Source organism: Macaca mulatta, chromosome 20 (assembly GCF_049350105.2).
Source record: "Macaca mulatta isolate MMU2019108-1 chromosome 20, T2T-MMU8v2.0, whole genome shotgun sequence".
Lineage (NCBI taxonomy): Eukaryota > Metazoa > Chordata > Mammalia > Primates > Cercopithecidae > Macaca > Macaca mulatta.
Genome location: NC_133425.1, coordinates 20,709,366 through 20,729,015, shown reverse-complemented (window position 1 = coordinate 20,729,015; position 19,650 = coordinate 20,709,366). Strand labels below are relative to the sequence as shown.

The following is a 19,650-nucleotide window of genomic DNA, read 5'->3' as shown; positions in this document are numbered from 1 at the left end:
CGCAGAAGAGACACCGGGCGGAGAGCAGAGGCTGTCCCCACCTTAGCCACAGCCGCCAACAACAACCGCCCTCTCAGCCTCGCGGGCGGTTTGAACGGACCGGAAGTAGAAGTCGAGCGACTTCCGGCAGCTGGACTTGGAACAGCAGGGAGTGTTGGGAATGGCGACGAAGCGGCTCGCGCGGTACTCGAGGGGGTTACGGGTGGGGGGCGGGTAGCTCCGGGTTCGGCGCTGGCGTGGGCGGCAGAGCAGGGCACGGCAGGTGGCATCTGCGGTGACGGCCTCCATTACCTGCAGCCCCGGCGTCTGCGACCTGCCCTCCCTGGCATGGTTGGAAAGGCGCCTCCCTGGACCTCGGTCTTCAGCCTTGGGCCGCCTTCTACCCGAGGGTGACAGGAGGAGGCCTACAAACCCTGGGGTCTTGACTGTGTGGCCTTGAGCCAGTGCCTGCCCATTTTAGGCCTCGGGAAACGACTGGACGCGACAGTGCCCTGCAGACTAGTTGGAGGTCTCAGGCAGGCCACACTGAACCCATCAAGGTGTTTAACCTGTTTGAAATGTTCGTTCCTCGGTGCTGTAAAGAAATAGAACTTGAACTTAAATTTATTTAGTAAGGTCATTTTTACTTCCTGCAGAAAGGGTACACTTGCCAGCAGTTTTGCCAGGAGACTGCACTGAATAAAGGAGACAGGGTCATTTATAACGTGGCGCGTCCACCCTACTGCTGTGTCTGGTTTCCATTGGCTGGACCGGGACCTCACATTCTGTGTTTGTCCGGATTGACTAGCAACTTAGTACTTTTTAGAAGAGGCAAAGGTAGAGGAGAACAAAGGAAGGAGGAAGTAACTTGTTGGAATGCTGAGAAAGGTAGAAACACTTTCAAATAAGGAAGAGGAACAGGCTATGACCTAATGTTTGATTGGACCAGTATAAGCATGCCAGGGCAAATATTTAGGCTAAATTGTGGGACCTAAGCACATAAAATACATTGATTTCTTTATTATGGCTATCAGATATTTAAGAATGTTATCACAGGTCTTTGAATAAATTTTGCTCTAAGAGAAGTTACTATTTATTCCTAATTAGACGGGGAAGGAAGTCTTTGAAGAGGAACCTCTGCTTTACTTTTTACAAACCCATTTTCTAGTGATCTTTATTTATTTATTTATTTATTTTTTGACATGGAGTTTTGCTCTTGTTGCCTAGGCTGGAGTGCTCTGGTGCTATCTCAGCTCCCCACAACCTCTGCCTCCCGGGTTCAAGTGATTCTCCTGCCTCAGCCTCCCAAGTAGCTGAGATTACAGGCTTGTGCCACTACGCCCGGCTAATTTTGTATTTTTGGTAGACACGGGGTTTCTTTATGTTGGTCAGGCTGGTCTCGAACTCCCGACCTCAGGTGATCCACCCGCCTAGGCCTCCCAAAGTGCTGGGGTTATAGGTGTGAGCCACCGTGCCTGGCCTAGTGATCCTTTTAATTCACAATATGAATCATTGTGTCCTCCCTGATTCCTGGACGTGCTGTGCATATTTCTGATTACTAGAAGGATGTAATATATTAGCAAATAGCATGAGCTTCAGAATTGGACAGTCTTGGGTTCACATTACCAAAGCTGTGTTCCTTGGCAAATTAAGAATCAGTTTTCTCATCCATAAAATATAGGTAGGAAAAGTTTCTAGCTACTACACTTGCTGAGGATTAAAGGAGGCTGTCATCTTAGTTTAGTACCTGCTATGTAGTAAGCAATTAATAAATGATATTTATTTTCCCAAATCCTGGCACTTCCCTCTCTCAAACACAGAAAACTATAGGAGGTGTCTGCCTAGTTAAAACTCAAGCAATCCACCTGCCTTGGCCTCCCAGAGTGCTGGGATTACAGGCATGAACCACTTTATCTGGCCCTGTCTTTTGTTTCTTTACCCAGATTTTTAAGCTGGAAGACTGAACCATGTCCTACATTGTCTTGTCTTCTTAAAATAGCACTGTACACATAGCAAGAGCTTAAAAAATGCAGGGGGAAAAATAAGATTTTCAGTGCATTTTTACCTGTACAATCAAATGATTGTAGGAACTCAAATAAGTTCCTCAGTATTACTATAAAATAAGGGTAACATAAAATTAGTGTAAATTGGCTGGACACAGTGGCTTAGGCCTGTAATCCCAGCACTTTGAGAGGCTGAGGTGGGAGGATCACTGGAGCCCAGGAGTTTGAGATGAGCCTGAGCAACATAGTGAGACCCTGTCTTTACAAAAAAAGAAGAAAAAAAATTAAAGCTAGTGGGCCATGGTGGCACGCGCCTATAGTCTTAGTCAGGAGACTGTGGTGGGAGGATTGCTTGAGCCCAGGAGACTGAGGCTGCAGTGAGCAATGATCATACCACTGCCCTGCAACCTAGGTGACAGAGCGAGACCCTGTCTCAAAAACAAAACCAACAAATTAGCCTAATTTGCAAATATATACTTTCGAGGCCTATGCAGGTAAACCCAAAGTCCAGTTCAATTTCCCCTCAGTCACAATAAATAATGAGATTCTTGCCCAGTACCATTAGTCTGGTAGCCTATTCAAACAGGAGTGTGAATGAGTTTGTTGATCATATTTGGATTGCTTCACATTTTTAGGCAGCTTGGATTAATTAGGAGAAAGTCAATTGCTCCAGCAAATGGAAACCTAGGAAGAAGCAAATCCAGTGAGTAGTATGCTTAGTTTCTTTGCGTTTTGTAGCTTTGCATTTTCAGCACTGGTAAAGCATAAGAACAACTTGATCTTTTGCAGAGCAGTTGTTTGACTACTTAATTGTCATTGATTTTGAATCGACATGCTGGAATGATGGGAAGCGCCACCATAGCCAGGAAATAAGTAAGTCTGGGCTACGAATGGCCAAAGCTGGCACTAGATGAGTCACTTTAAAGTTTATAGATATAAGTCAGCCAAGAGTTTAAGAAAACAGGATGGTCTGTGCATTGGTAATTTAATGTAAAACCTGTGTTGAATAAAGAAGAGCAAAATCCCAAATACCTAAATGTGTTATTATATAAAATAGTTGTTTTATATTACATACAACACTTCAATGGCATAGAAACTGAAAAAAAAAAAACCTTTGCAAAAAAAGTAAATTTTATATTCAATATGGTTTTTATATTTAATTATATTGAGTTTTCTTTTAAGACAACATGCGTATGACTTCAATATTTTGATTTATTCTTTAGCATAACTTTATTATAACCTTTATGGCACACTGCTTTGGTCATTTTAGTATGCTTTTACTGAAAACTGGTTGTTTAATTAAAATGGTAACATGTTTAATTTAGGATGATTACAGGATTAATTTAAAAATTATTTATTCAACTGTCAATTGATTATTCTTTCATTTAGTTGAATTTCCAGCAGTGTTGCTGAACACATCAACTGGACAGATTGAATCTGAATTCCAGGCTTATGTTCAACCTCAGGAACATCCAATTCTTTCAGAATTTTGCATGGAATTGACAGGCATAAAGCAGGTATGATGCAAATCTTCAAATTCAGAGGTCAGTTTCAAAAAGAAAATAAAAGCTATTATACCATTTGGAATTAGATTTATTTAGTGTTAGGCATGATGGCTTATGCCTGTAATCCCAGCACTTTGCAGGCTGCTGTTCGAGAATTGCTTGAGGCCAGGAGTTTGAGACCAACCTAGACAACATAGTGAGAACTCCATCCCTACAAAAAAAAAAAAAAAAAGAAAATTTAGCCTGACTTCGTGGCATGTTCCTGTGGTCCCAGCTACTTGGGAGGCTGAGGCTGAGGTGGGAGGACCACTTGAGTCCAGGAGTTTGAGGCTGCAGGGAGATATAATCTCAGTCTATCCTGGGCAACAGACCTTGTCTCTGAAAATAAATAAATAAATAAGTAAATAAATAAATAAGATTAGTGTTATTCTAGATTCAAGACTCGATTTATGTATTTATTTATTTATTTTTCAGACAAAGTCATGCTCTGTTGGCCAGGCTGGAGTAAGGTGGCTGAGTTCATTGCAACCTCTGCTTCCTGGGTTCCAGCAATTCTCATGCCTCAGCTTCCTGAGTAACTGGGACTATAGGTACATGCCACCACACCTGGCTAATTTTTATATTTTTAGTAGAGACAGGGTTTCGCCATGTTGGCCAGGCTGGTCTCGAACTCCTGACCTCAAATGATCTGCCCACCTTGGCCTCCCAAGGTGCTGGGATTATAGGCGTGAGCCACCTCAGGACTCGATTTAAAAAGCAAAGGAACATGCCTGTAATCCCAGCACTTTGGGAGGCCAAGGTGGGTGGATCACCTGAGGTCAGGAGTTTGAGACCAGCCTGGCCAACTTGGCAAAACCCCGTCTCTACCAAAAATACAAAAATTAGCCAGGCATGGTGTTACACACCTGTGATTCCAACTACTTGGGAGGCTGAGGCAGGAGACTCACTTGAACCCAGGAGGTGGAGGTTGCAGTGAGCTGAGATCTTGCCACTGCACTCCACCCTGGGCAACAAAGCAAGACCTCGTCTCAAAAAAAAATTTTTTTTTTAATTAAATAAATAAATAAAAAGCAAAGGAAGAATAGTGTTATAAAAATGAGGATCAAATTGATTTTATGGAAATTAAGTGACTCAAATTTGTCTTTCATTTCTGTCAGTCTGGGCTTAATGATCATATTTCTCTGTGATTTTACTTTTTATCAATCTAATCTTTCTTACCTTGGTGGGTTCTATATAATTTCTTTCCCATGTGTTTTTACCTCTTTCCACTAAATAAACTCTTCTCCAGTTAGAACCACTTTGTTATATCTTCCCACAGTACACTGTGTTTTCATGACTTGGCATTTCTGATTCTTTTAAAACCATTAATCTTTCTCCACAGTTATAAAACATGCTAAATAATCATGGAATTTGATTGTTGAATTCAGCTTTTGTGACTCTACTCAGGCTCAAGTTGATGAAGGAGTCCCTCTGAAGATTTGCTTATCTCAGTTCTGTAAATGGATTCATAAGATTCAGCAACAGAAGAACATTATTTTTGCTACTGGGGTTTCAGAGCCTTCTACTTCTGAAGTAAAATTATGTGCATTTGTTACTTGGTCAGGTAAAAAATAAGTTATACCTATTAATCACAAATGGGTAGCATTACCACTGTGTGATTCTTTCTTTCTAGTTTTATACTTGCTAACCTAGAATTATATTTGTTAATCTTCTGGGCTAGGATGAAAAGTTTAAATGCCTAGCAGATATTAGCCAAGAAAAGTAAATTCATATGTATTTTTTAAATTAACCTTTTGGAATACCTTAAAATATTAAGCCTGAACTTAAAATAAAAAATCTTTTTAGAGTTCCACTATTATCAATTAAGCAAAGATGATTTAGTGAACACTCTTATCATGCTCTTTTCTAGAGTCTTCATCAGCTCAACATCCTTTGCTTTTATGCTTTGACACTTAAAAGAAAAAAAAATGAGCCATTTAAAGTAGGTTTTTTGTATGACTGTGTTAGAGCATTGCTGTTAATAGTCATTGATAGCAATACTGTGTTATTGATAGCATAGCATTGATAGTCATATTTGGTTTACAGTTACTACAAAATGTTTCATTTCTCAATAACATTAATATTTTCCTGGAATATAGAAAATATAGTCCTTGTAATTTAACATCTTACTCTTCTTTCTGAAATAAGGTTTTACTGGGTGTTTAAGAAATCATTTTGAAATTTAGTCATCAATCCTAACTTGTTAATAGTAAGTTATATGAAGTGAATAATTTTTAGATATTAGCAGAGCAATGAAATCTTACTGTTCTATTTTATATGATCTTACAGCATTCTATTTGTAAATGGTGGCAGCATAGGTAAAAAGTGCTAGCATCGTTGACTTTGTTCTATTTTAATGTACCTAATGCAGACTGGGACTTGGGGGTTTGCCTGGAGTATGAGTGTAAAAGAAAACAGCTGTTAAAACCTGTGTTTTTAAATTCTTGGATTGATCTCAGAGCAACTTACAAGGTAACGGTCAAAAATCGGGGCATGTTTACTTTTTTCTATTGAAAAATAATTAACTGTTATCCTACACATGGGCATGGGTTTCTACAAATAAGATATTTTCTTTTGCACTGGTCACATAAGTGCATTTCTTAAAGTATTTAAAAACAACACACAAAAAAATGAGCACACTCTAAATCTAATAGAACTAAAAATTATGAAAAGTAGTTAATACATAGCCTTTAAAATAGTAATATATTTTTAGATATATCTTTTTTTATTTGTTTAGCTTTTCTATAGGAGAAAACCAAAAGGATTAAGTGGTGCCTTGCAGGAAGTAGGAATAGAATTCTCAGGACGAGAACATTCTGGTTAGTATAAATTAAAAATTATGTAAGCCATTTGACTTTTTAAAAATATTTCATATGAATTTCATTTTTTGGTAATGTCATTAGTAAAGGAGATCTGCAGCCTAAAAAAAAAGCTCCTAAACAATTCACATTGTGTTTTCTAAGACTTTCAAATTACCACTTTCATAAACTACTGTAAGATACACTGCCACCTAGTGGCTTTCTAGTTGCTAAAAAGAATGAAAAGAAAGAGCCAAATCAAATGGAGATTAAACAAGTGCTCAAATAATAGAATGGACTAGTGAAAAAACTGAACAAGACTATTAGATTATTCACAAATCCTGGTTCCTACGGAACGTTGGCCACATTTTGGGAGATTGTCTAATACATTTTCATATCCTCTATAAATGTGGATGAGCTTGTCTTTCATTGGTAATGCTGCCATAGCCTTCCACTTCCAAGACCAGTTTATCATTATTAAAATTAGTAGAGGGTCATAAAACTAAAACTATGTTCCAGTTTCTGCACAAGTGGTGTTTTTTTTTAATGTTATTTCTTTAGTACTAAGGAAATAGTACTAGTACCACTAAATTCAGTGTTTGATATCTATATCCTCAGGGTTGGACGATTCTCGGAATACTGCCCTTCTTGCTTAGAAAATGATCAGAGATGGTTGTGTAATGAAAATTACAAGATCGTTGAACAAGGTTAGTAGTGTCTTGCCTCTTTATTCTGTCATCTCAAACTTCATAAACAGTCATACGTTCTTTGAAATGTAGATTTAATGTGTGCAGTCATTTATAAATCAATGACATTTCCTTTTTTTGTCATAAACTGTATACTGAAGAAATTATGAATGCAGAGTTTCTAAAGCTATTGCATTTGTCTGTGGAATCATAGGTTCCCACTAAGAATTCCAGCATTCTGGCCAGAAATTTGAATATAAATCAAGTTGAAGAAATGTCTGCCTGTACCATTAGCATCCAGGGTCCCAGCATATATAATAATGAGCCTAAAAATACAATAAATCCTCATGAAAAAGTTCAAATGAAGTCAATTTGTGCAAATTCTCCTATAAAGGCACAACAGGATCAATTACAAGTAAAGAACAATGTAAAAGCAAGTCTTCACAATGTCAAAAGTTGCTTATCTGTTTTTAATACTAAGTCCTCTACTTCTCTGGGGCAGTTGCAGTCTCCTACCTTGAATTCACCTATCTATATGCAAAAGCAAGGAAAAAATGAGCATCTTGCATTTAATACCAAATTTAAGTCTTCAACAGTTGGTTCAGAATTGGTACTTGTTTCTACCACCATTCCAACTGTTCATCATGTTTCTGATTTGGAAATGAGCTCTACTCTGGACAGTTTACCTATGTTGGCTGATTGGGAGGATGTGGTTTTACTGCCAGCGTCTCAGCCTAAGAAAAACATAGACTGTACAGTTCCCATTAGTGACTCAGACTTAGAGATTTCATTTAATTCTGGAGAAGGATTAATGGTTTTGAAAGAATTGGAAATGCCAAGTCATGAAAACTTTGGAGACATAGAGGAAACTCCTAAAAAATCTGAGACTTCTAACTCTATTGTGTACAAGAGTCCTCACACCACTATTTATAATGTAAAAGAAGCCAAAGATCCAGGTTCAGATATTTCTGCCTTTAAGTTACCTGAACACAAATCAGGTACCTTCAACAGAGTTAATGCCAGTATGTCTCATCCTTTAGTTTTGGGGAAACATTCTCTTCTTTCAGGTGGTACCAAAAGGAATCCACGCAGTTCCCAAGCTTTCCCACCAGCAAAAAAACAACCCTTCACTATTCATGAAGAAAAGCCTACATCATCTGATTGCTCCTCAGTAAGAAGTTCTTCCTGGAAGCATCTCCCACCTATATTAACTTCTACAGTTAACCTACAAGAGCCTTGGAAGAGTGGGAAAATGACACCTCCCTTATGCAAGTGTGGTCGAAGATCTAAGAGACTTGTTGTTTCTAATAATGGACCAAACCACGGGAAAGTCTTCTATTGTTGCCCTATTGGGAAATACCAAGAAAACAGAAAATGTTGTGGTTATTTCAAATGGGAACAAACACTTCAAAAGGAAAGAGCCAACAGCATGGTTCCATCTCATTCCACAGGGGGAGTCACATTTAATTCACCAGAAACGAGCCATATTTGTGACAGAAATTTAAGTATTTCCACCAAAAATTCTTTGAGACTCAGGCCTTCAATGAGGAATTGATAACCTTTCATGTATGAATCCTAATTGTTCCTTGAATTTCCAAACATGAGTATTCTTATAACATCTTACGCTATTTTATTTTTATTTTATATATTAATGTTTACTGAATTTATCATACTTTCTTCAGGAACCACAAATGTAATCTTTTGTAAACAGTATTTATTACATATAATAAGCAACAATAGTATATGATCCTTCTTTTATAGTTAGACCTTGAAACAAGTTTTTTTTTTTTTGTTTTTGTTTTTTTTTTGAGACGGAGTCTCGCTCTGTCGCCCAGACTGGAGTGCAGTGGCGCGATCTCGGCTCACTGCAAGCTCCGCCTCCCGGGTTCACGCCATTCTCCTGCCTCAGCCTCCGGAGTAGCTGGGACTACAGGCGCCCGCCACCACGCCCGGCTAATTTCTTTTTGTATTTTTAGTAGAGACGGGGTTTCACCGTGTTAGCCAGGATGGTCTCGATCTCCTGACCTCGTGATCCGCCTGCCTCGGCCTCCCAAAGTGCTGGGATTGCAGGCTTGAGCCACCGCGCCCGGCCGAAACAAGTTTTAAACTATTTTTAAATTATTTGCAAAAAATGTGACTAATAAAAATCCCTGGTCTATTTTCAGGTAGATTCTTGTACTTTGAGAATTATCATAATCTTCTGATATTTTATATTTTTCTAAAAACTTTTATAAGTTCTTTAGTTTTATTTCACGGCTTGAACATTGGTTCTGATTTGTATATCAACATATCAAAATAATTAGTCAACTAAAGTTTGAAAATCTACGTAGCAGAGATTTAGTTCAGAAACTGCTTCTATACTATACATTTAAAAATCAGCAATTGATGACATTTTTATATTAAGAAATGATAGGAACATTGACACTAATGTGGAGGAATTTGCCAAATATTTTATTTCAAAATTTAGCCTCTGATATCATAACCACAAGATATTTTAAAAAATCAACAGTTTCTAAGCATACTACCACAGTTTTTATCACGTCTCCATCATCCTGTGGTTTCTAGAGATTGACAGATACTATGTTTGTTTTATAGATATGGTAATTAATGAAACAAATTTAAATTGTCTTCCATTCTTTCTTTCTCAGTTCATTTCTTTTTGTCTTCCCACTGATAGTCTTTGGCAGCTCTTGAATAAATTCTACCTGTTGGCATCAAGAGGAAGAAAATTAGCCTGGAAATTTTTATCTTTATATAAAGCCAATTATATAGCAGTTTGATTATGAATTCTAGGTGGAAGAATTAGAATAGTCTTTGGAATGGGTTTTGGGTAAAACCAAAATAGGGAAAAGGGTATTGTTAGGAAACTTGTCTTGATATTAAGTATTTACTGCAAGTCCAGTAAGCCAAAGGATCAAACAAAATAGGTTCAGGGTTTCATTTTAATCTCAAAGATTCTGATTTTTACCCATATGTCATCAGTTCAGTTTGGGACATGTGGTGTAGCATGTGTGAAGAAAATATTCATTAAAATGTAAAAATAAACAGTTGAAATTTTCCATAACACTGAGCAAATATTTGTTATAATTAGGATGCCTACCTTTCTGGGATATTTGTAAGGTGCTGTAGTTTTTTTAACATGCTCCTGAATCTCCTTTATTAGTTGTTCTTGATCATGTGACTTGTAATCAGGATTTAGAACAATAAAAGCCTTTACTACCTAAAATAAATATTTGAAACACCAGGAAAATGAGTTATGCATTTGTATGTTTTAGTATGTCTTGTGTGCTTGCTCTGAGAATCTACATGCCTGGTGGGGTGGGCCAGTGTGTTTTAATAAAGTTTGATCCCAGATCTGTGCTCTTAAGCCAGCCAGTTAATTCACACATTTCCTGGTTTGTACCTAATACAGGAGAGCCTCTGGGACCCCTATAACAACCCAGCCTGGTCCAGCCTAGCCCTCAGCATGGGGATTACTTATAAACAGTAGTCACGCCAAGTTTGCCATGTCTTTGTTGAAGGGAACAGTTCACAGAGAACATGCAGTCTTTATACAAGGCTGTGAAGATTCCAGCAGCCACTTTTTTATTGCTCTGATCCATTTCCATGGTCCTTAGGAACAAGAGTAGAAATCATGGTGGCCTTTAACTAGTAGAAGCCAAGAAAGACATTATTACTTTATGCTTACAAATCCTGTTCTCCAAATTTTATCCTTCCTAGAAATGTTTTGAAAACTCTGCCTAGTTTTTGGACCTGTAATGGAGAAGACAGAAAGATAGGCCATCCCTCATAGCCCCCTTTCAGGTAAATTTGGAGTCTTGTCATTTTCTCTCCTAGGGCACTACCAGGACTGCCATTTACTGCCTTCCCTAGAGGCATGAGTCTAGGTGCATCAACCAGTATGTACCTCCAAAGCCAGATTACCAGCCCACAGCTGGCTATGGAATGATGCTTCCCTGTAGGCACAGTTCCGGAAGAGTCCCCTGAAGCTTTTTTATGATTAAATATCCTGCACTTAAGTGCCTGAAATCCTATTTAAAGATAAGCTGGCAATATTTCCTATCCACTGATCTGGGAGTAAAGGTTTGATTGAAAAGGAATTATTTGAAACAAATTAGGACAGCCATTTGGTGAGAAACAGACTTGAAGTTATAATTTTTTTCACATATGGAAAACTGTTCACTAGTGGGCAATTTGACATTTTATGAGCAATTACCCATTTTTGTCTTTACCCGAAACCCTTGTGGCCAGGCGCAGTGGGTCACGCCTGTACTCCCAACATTTGGGAGGCCGAGGTAGGAGGATTGCTTGAGCCCAGGAGTTCGAGAGCAGCCTGGGCAACAGAGTGAGACTTTGTCTCTAAGAAAAAAAAGGAAAAAATAACAACAACACTTGAACATTTTTAATTTACATGTATCATGGGGCAGTTGTGAACCCTTGTGTCTGTGTGTGTCTATGGATATAATTTTGTTCCATTCATTGTTTGACATTTTATAAAATGTCAAAATTGTATAATGCTGCATTAACAACATTTTTACAAATTAAAAAATTATGCTTGTTATAAGTGAGTCATTCAAAGGTAAATTATTTTAAAAACTGCAATACTGGTTCACATATTGACGATTCCTACAACTTGGATAAAGTCTTCTTTATATTTTTAAACTACTACAGAAAATGTTAAATTAACAAGGAACAACCTAACATGGGTAAGAATATGAACTCTGAAGTCAGAACAGCTGGGTTCAAGTCACAGTTTGTTATGTAATGTTGGACAAGTTAGGTAATCTCTTTGTGCCTCAGTTTCCTTCTCTGTAAAAGAGATTATGATGATTAAATGAATTAGCATAGATGTATAATGCCAGGCACATAGTAAGTCATCAAAAACATTAGCTCTTAGTTGTAGTCGTAGAATTACAAGAAGTTTGGGTCTTTTTTTTTTTTTTTTTGAGACAGAGTCTCGCTCTGTCGCCCAGGCTGGAGTGCAGTGGCCAGATCTCAGCTCACTGCAAGCTCCGCCTCCCGGGTTCACGCCATTCTCCTGCCTCAGGTTCCCGAGTAGCTGGGACTACAGGCGCCCGCCACCCCGCCCAGCTAGTTTTTTGTATTTTTTTAGTAGAGACGGGGTTTCACCACGTTAGCCAGGATGGTCTCGATCTCCTGACCTCGTGATCCACCCGTCTCGGCCTCCCAAAGTGCTGGGATTACAGGCTTGAGCCACTGCGCCCAGCCTGGGTCTTATTTTTTAACCCAGAATGCATAAGTGGGCTTCAAATCTCTCTGAAATTCTGCAAAATCTTGTAGTTTTCTGAGAAAAGTCTATGGCTGTGCCATTCAATATGATAGCCACTAGCCACGTGTGGCTATTTCAATTTAAATCAATTAAAATTAAATAAGATTAAATACTCTCAGTCACACTAGCCACATTTCAAGTGATTGATAGCCATGCATGGCTATCACATTGGATGGTGCAAATATAGAACATTTCCATCATTGCATAAGTCTTAACAGTGGCCTATGGTTTTCTTCAAATTCTCAAAGAGGTATGTGATCCCAAAAATTTAAGAACCTAGTGATCTACACAAATATTCCTCAAGTCTTTATTTCACATTCCAATGTTAAAATGGTATTTCAGATCCAAATATTCTTTTTAATCAATTCTGGAACTTGCTACCCAATTACCCTGCCTGGCGAGACCCAGCCTGGAGAAGGACCTAACCCAGCTAGAATAGGCCTGGCAGCAGAAAGGGAGGCACGGAGCACATGGCCGTTTTGTTCATGCACACCTCATTTGAGACACCCACTCACATCTTCTACCAGGAAATGCTGCAGCCCACCACTGTTGGGAAACTGGCCACACTTTCCCCCTCACTCTGACTAATCCAAGCCCTATGCCAAGACCCCAGAGCTGTGAGGGGCCCACAACCCACTTATAGATCTTTCCTATACTGTACTCTAGGACATCAAGTGGCTGCCAAGCCAACCCTGTTCCGAAAGGCTCAGCTACCATCCTGTCCCAAGTAAGCACCTGTTGAGGTGGGTAAAACTGATGATGACTGATGGTAGGGGAGAGGTACAGGAAGAGCTAAGACTCGTGAAACCTTGCCGGGGGTGTTCAGGGCAAAGAGACAAGCCAGTAATCACTGACTATTTCCCCTGCGCTTAGCTGCCTGGAATATATCCTTTCACAGTAAATAGCGATTGTTATCCTAGCAACTTGACAAACTACCAATTCCCAGCCACTGGGCTATATCTGGAACAACTTTGGGCCATCCAGGAGGACTTACAGGGTATCTTCTGGCATCAAAGATCAGTTAGGGGAATCATTCCTGGGGGAGATCCACCCTCCACTGTAACATGCACATCTCCCATTTTTACCTTAAACTTTTTTATTTTTTATTTTTATTTTTTTGAGACGGAGTCTCGTTCTGTTACCCAGGCTGGAGCGCAGTGGCACAATCTTGGCTCACTGCAACCTCCCCGTCCTGGGTCCAAGTGATTCTCCTGCCTCAGCCTCCCAAGTAGCAGGGATTACAGGCATGCGCCACCATACCTGGGTAATTTTTGTATTTTTAGTGGAGACAGGGTTTCACCATGTTGACCAGGCTAGTCTCAAACTCCTGACCTCAGGTGATCCACCCACCTCAGCCTCCCAAAGTGCTAGGATTACAGGTGTGAGCCACCATGCCCAGCCTGCCTTAAACTTGAGGACCTATTTCATCCCTGAGATTGGATACCTTCTAACTCTGCCCTGTGCCCTGTGCTTGAAGCCCTATACCTAGGATTTGAGATAAGGAGCTTGAATACATGGTACAGAAAGTTCTGGATTTGTAGTGACATGAATATCATCTTCAAAACTTGGGTTCAGTGTTAGAAGTGACATGGATTGAAGAAATACTTGTGGGAACTCGTAACTCGCCTAGAGAAACCCTAGGGGCATGTTGTAGACATACAGGCAAAATACAGGAGGCTGCCTGGCATGGTACTTTCAAGCCAAAATACTGTGTGGTCAGCCCCAATAGGAATGGGCTTTCAGGACTCCGGTGTTATTCAGAGTTTACTTCCTGAAACCTCTACTTATTTACCTACCCAGACTGCTTATGGTTACCTCAGTTCTGGCCTCTGGTTCCCACTTCTGACATCTGATGCCAGCCCATTCTCCCTCACTACACCAGGGACCTTGTTGGTTTCCAGACCTTCTGGGTAACAACTTTATCCTATCCAGCTGCCTTTGGTCACCCCATCCTGGTGTGAGCCTGACATTCACACCATCTTTGCCCTAGTCCACCATGGAAGGAATTCAAATTCTTTCCAGTACATATTTTCAGCCTTATTTTGTTTGTTTGTCTGTTAGGATCAGAGCTACAACTCATAATTCAATCTTATTTTGTAGCAGTTCTTTCTGACTAGCGTATTTCTATCTGACTTGCATATTTAGTGAATGAATCATTTGGTTAATTCTGTTTCATTGAGCTACTGTTCGTAAGTATGTGTTAAATTGCCAACAAATTATAAAGTTGACATGAATCAGTTCTTTTACCTCTCCTCTGATGGGGTCTGGGCTGCTGACAACAGCTGACTCTGCAACTGAAGGGTGTTCATTCAGGGCATTTTCTACCTCAAATGGTCCAATTCGATAACTAGAAACACACATGGCAGGAATATATACAGGTGAGTGACAGGTTCACTCTAGAACACTGATCACCAGTTAACACAGACAATATGCACATATGGAAAAGAAAATTACCCAGAGGATAATATGATATCGTCTGATCTTGCAACAAACCAAAAATACCCATCTTCATCCATATACCCTCTGTCCCCAGTGATATAGAAATTGCCTCGTAGAGTTGAAGCTGTTTTTGAAGGATCATCCTGCAAAGCAAATAGCATTTTGTTATTATTGTGAATCCAACTCCTCTGGTCAACTGGAATTTTTTTTTTTTTCTCCCCGAGACAGAGTCTCATTCTATCACCCAGGCTGGAGTGCAGTAGTACGATCTTGGCTCACTGCAACCTCTGCCTCCCGGGTTCAAGCGATTCTCCTGCCTTAGCCTCCCAAGTAGCTGGGACTATAGACGTGCACCACCACGCCTGGCTAATTTTTGTATATTTTCGCAGAGATGGAGTTTCCCCATGTTGACCAGGCTGGTGTTAAACTCCTTACCTCAAGTGATCCGCCCACCTTGGCCTCCCAAAGTGCTGAGATTACAGGCATGAGCCACTACTCCCAGCCCTTAGTTGCATTTTTAAATGTTCAAGGAAGCAGAAAAGTTTGGCTCCTTTGAGAAGCATTAGAGTTAGGAAGAGATAGAGTGTGAAAATAAGGATGAAATTCCAGCATGGAGCTAGCCCAACAGAAGAAAGGTAAACTACAGTTACAAAGATTAGGCATGTTTCCATCTTAAGGTTTTTCTTAGATTACAAAATAAATATTGCAGGAGCTCAGAGGAGTAAACTAAATTAAGTCTTTTGCTAACTGATTAATATATAATGCTGGCAGGAAAAGAGAGAAGTAAATACTTGGAGTCAAAAGAAAGCACTGACACCTAATAAAGAGCAGACAGGTTTGTTTTGTTTTTGTGTTTTGTTTTGTTTTACACAATAATAGAACTGGTTCTGCAAGTCTGACATAAGAGAAATGAACAAGATACTGTTAAATTATATAAAATACACGGGCAAGTAGCATCTGGATCTTTTATTATATGATAGAGACTTTGCTCTAATTTGTATACCGTGATTAGAGATGAAAATATTCTTACAAACAGTAAGGAGCTTAGAAAGCCTCTCGTGAAAGACATTTGCTTAATCCCACCACCCCCGCATCCCCTGTCCCTCTCACTCTTCCTGAAAAGAAAGAGCACTACTTGGATTTCAGGAAAATGAGCGGGTTTTGTTTGATAAATGAGAGGATCATGGGATGATAAGAGGCCATCTTCTTTCTAGGGTCCCTTCCTCTTGCCTTCATGGACCTGGAACAGTGATCTAGCCTCAGGAGACCAGCATGCTTTTCTTCAGCAAGAATTTGGGTATTTCTTCAATTTCTTGTCTTTGGGATTACTATTCAGGACAACCAATCTGTCAAGAAAGGGTCAAGTATCTATCCTAGGTATGTTTTGTGGCAAACAGGGATCATTACCAAGCACTTGAGAAATAAAATAGAAAATAAGAGATTATTTAGTAAGTCACTTACTGCATAATGAGCAAAAAGGCCAAATGGTCGGTTAGGTAGAACTTGAATGCCAATATCTCCTTCTTGTCCAGGAGGTAGAACATTGCCATTTACATCTACAATCTAGGATAAAATAGAACGATTTATTTAAGGAAATTTTTGTTTAATGTCACAGCTTAAATATTAACTTTGCAAGGTTTGTTTTGGCTTTTGCCATTTAAAAACGAAGACTTAAAAAAAAATTTTGTGTGTATGAGACAAGGTCTCACTTTGTCACCCAGGCTGGAGTGCAGTGGTGCAATCATAGCTTATAACTCACTGCAGCGTCAAACTCCTGGTCTCAAACAGTCCTCACACCTCAGCTTCCCAAGTAGCTGGGGCTATAAGCACATGCCATTATGCTCAGCTAATGTTTATTTTTATTTTTTGTAGGGATGAGGGTCTTGTTATGTTTCCCAGGCTGGTTCCCAGTTTCAAGTGATACTCCAGCCTTGGCCTCCCAAAGTGCTGGGATTATAGGCATGAGCCACTGCACCTGGCCCAAAAAACATTTTAAATATACTTTAAATTCCTAAGAGAAATATATTTATTTAAATTATTATTGCATAAAATATTAAATACAGGTTATGAACATGTGAAATAAGGATAAATTTTTTTTTTTTAATTTTACCATCCAGCAATAATCTAATTTTGGTAATATCCTTTGAGACAATGTAGACAAATAGAAAAATAGGATTGCTGGCTGGGCGCGATGGCTCACACCTGTAATCCCAGCACTTTGGAGGCCGAGGTGGGTGGATCGCCTGAGGTCAGCAGTTCAAGACCAGCCTGATCAACATGGTGAAACCTCATCTCTACTAAAAATAGAAAACTTAGCCAGGCATGGTAGCGGGCACCTGTAATCCCAGCCACTTGGGAGGCTGAGCGGGAGAATTGCTTGAACCCGGGAGGGGGAGGTTGCAGTGAGCCGAGATCATGCCATTGCACTCCAGCCTGGGCAACGAGTGAAACTCCATTTCCAAAAAAAAAGAAAAAAAAGAAAAACAGGATTGCTTTGTAATATACAGTTTTGTCAACCTGTTTTTATCATTTAGTACTAGGTCTATCTTTTCCTTTTGATAAATAAATGTCTTCATTACTGGTTTTCAAACTTTGTTTAGCTGTGGAACCTACAGAACCTTACTTCGGAAGCCCAATATAAGTAAACAGGAAAAGGGGAATATTCTCTGGTTGACAATGCTGAGTAAGCCACAGCCTTGCTCTCTTACCCTCTCTCCAATCCTCATCATTCCCTGAAGTGTCTAACAGTAACTAGCATTTATTAAGTACTTACTACATGCTAAGTAATCAATGCTAAACCTTTAAGTACTTTACATGTACCTATTCCTTACTGTAGCCCTATATGGTTAGAACTTTTATGCCCATTTTACACATGAGGAAACTGAGGTGCAGAGAGTTTAACACTGTGCATGACTGAGCTGGAATCCAAATCTCACCACTTACACTCCAGGTCATATGCTTTTAATCATTACATTCCTCTGTGCAATGCCTCCAGAGAGTTTAATCCAATTTAAAAAAATCAGATTAGCATTTCTCAAGTTGATTGCTGATTTTATATATCAGAATTTGCTCTAAATGACTTTTAGCTGTTTCTAAGTATCAAAATTCTGCTTTTATATATGTTCTCCAGATACCTTCAAACCTGAGGTGTGGCCTGCATGGAGAATAAGTATAATACTTATCTAGCACTTTCCAAAAGGAAAGGGGCTTATGTGCTGATTGAGAAACTTAAATGGCAAAGGAATTCTAAGTGTAAAAACTTCTCTTTAAGCTCTTGCAAATAAAAAAAATATAAATTCCCACCCAGTGATCTAAAGAAATATGTGGTTCCAGGTATGAAGGAATTATTGACGGAAAGGAAGTATTTTAAAAGTTCCAGGTACTTATCACAGATTTTAATAGATGGGAATATAGAAAAAATCTTCTGTGTCTGGGGAGAATCATGTTCCTCATTGTTCATAGGGTCTTAAAATGTTTATACATGAAAATTATGAGTATTTAAAAGCAAACAAAGAAGAGTATAAACTTTGGGCTTTGAAGCTGTAGGAATATTCACCTTATTGGAACACATCCCCAGATGCCAGAATGTTACTGCAGATGCTCTTAGCTAAGGAACAAGAAGCCCAGTAATAACGGCCCGTGGAAAGAGTTAAAAATGAGTGGGGATGCAGGCAGAGTACTGTTTTCCTCTCAGCCTCATCATATTTGCATTCAAAGATAGCTGCTCTAGAAAACCACTGGGCTCAACTTAATGTGGAACAGGTGGGGGTACCTTGCAGTTGGGATCACTGTGAGTACAGCTGTGCCTGTAAGACCCTGATAGCCATGCATATTGGGAATTGCTATTAAGGGAGGAAGAAAAAGAACATTGCTGTGTTACATATCAACTTCCCTGTAATGCAGACATGAGCGTGCTTAATTATCAATATTTCTTTCTTCAACCTAAGGTAGCCTGTTAAACCAACAAACTATTGTTAAGCCTGTTTATGGAATGCAACTAGGGCTCTCCTACCAATTTTTCTTAGAGAAGCTTTTCAAAGAGGAATGTGAGGGAGAGGTAAATAACAGCACCCATCTTTTGGATCTTCATTACATACTAAGCATTCTGATATGCTCTTTAAACATACTGTCTCCTTTAATCATCACAAGAAACCTATGAAATCAGTTCTGTTATTATTTGGGTTACCAACCATCTGGGGACTGAAGTGGTGAGGGGTTGTAGGGGATTGGTTCTTCATGATGTATTGCCTTAAGTGCTAAAACCAGATAAGTCCCAGGCAAACAGACAGGTTGGTCCCTCTAGTCCCAACTTTACAAATTAGGAAACTGGAACTTAGAGAGCTTTAACAATGTACCCACAGACACTCAGCTAGTGAATAGCAGAGATACAGTTGAACCACTAGGCTATCCTATCTTGAGACAAGGTTCCCATAGCAAGGTTAAAGTGAGAGAAAGAACCCAGGATTGGGTTTATTCTATAAAGAGTTACAACAGCAATGAAGTTCATCTAAACTCTCTCAAACTTACTTGATCCTAAAAACGACCTGGAGGTGCTTGTTAAAATCACAAGATTTCAGATTCCAGAGTCCCACTCCAAATCTATTGAATTGGTCTCTCCAGGGGCCTGATAATTAGTATTTTTAATACATACCCATATGATGTTTATGATCAAATAAGCTTGGGAAACATTTATCTAAGAGCTGTACTCTGTTAATTCATCCATATTTTTGCTGCTTTTGCTCTCTCTTAACATACAGATGGGTCTCTGAATTAAGATGGGTTGAACCTACTATTTCCCAACTTTACAATGGTGTGAAAGAGATAACCATTCAGTTGAAACCGTCCTTCTCTCCAGATGCTGGGCAGCAACAGTAAGTCACAGTTCCCAGTCAGCCATGCATTTGTGACTTA

General features: G+C 39.3%; 3 protein-coding genes across 11 annotated transcripts in view; 1 reads left to right on the top strand and 2 right to left on the bottom strand.

Moving 5' to 3' along the window:
- REXO5 (RNA exonuclease 5) overlaps positions 1–2,260 on the bottom strand; it is a 45,753-nt gene extending 43,493 nt beyond the window's left edge. For 3 of the 5 annotated variants that reach the window (XM_077986430.1, XM_015125750.3, XM_077986431.1), the window contains exon 1: positions 42–162. Coding sequence is in view for 2 of the 5 variants with exons in the window: in XM_077986429.1 (XP_077842555.1) it covers positions 42–269 (228 nt within the window). In the remaining 3 variants the exon portion in view is untranslated. Of the gene's footprint in view, positions 1–41 lie in introns of all 5 variants that reach the window. The other 2 variants (XM_077986429.1, XM_077986428.1) reach the window with 1 other exon arrangement.
- Positions 119–10,260, top strand: ERI2 (ERI1 exoribonuclease family member 2). Its single transcript, XM_015125754.3, is given in 9 exon segments — positions 119–183; positions 2,618–2,685; positions 2,772–2,855; positions 3,372–3,499; positions 4,934–5,090; positions 5,898–5,998; positions 6,264–6,345; positions 6,943–7,031; positions 7,225–10,260. Coding segments are annotated over 9 exon segments (2,073 nt in total). The 5' UTR covers positions 119–160; the 3' UTR covers positions 8,566–10,260.
- ACSM3 (acyl-CoA synthetase medium chain family member 3) overlaps positions 9,441–19,650 on the bottom strand; it is a 68,558-nt gene continuing 58,348 nt past the window's right edge. For all 5 annotated transcript variants that reach the window (XM_077986434.1, XM_077986435.1, XM_077986437.1 and 2 more), the window contains 5 exons: positions 16,201–16,302; positions 14,755–14,882; positions 14,548–14,647; positions 10,111–10,230; positions 9,441–9,715 (listed from right to left, as the gene is read on the bottom strand). In XM_077986434.1, coding sequence (XP_077842560.1) covers positions 9,629–9,715; positions 10,111–10,230; positions 14,548–14,647; positions 14,755–14,882; positions 16,201–16,302 — 537 coding nt within the window. In that variant the 3' untranslated portion in view covers positions 9,441–9,628. The remainder of the gene's footprint in view (positions 9,716–10,110; positions 10,231–14,547; positions 14,648–14,754; positions 14,883–16,200; positions 16,303–19,650) is intronic.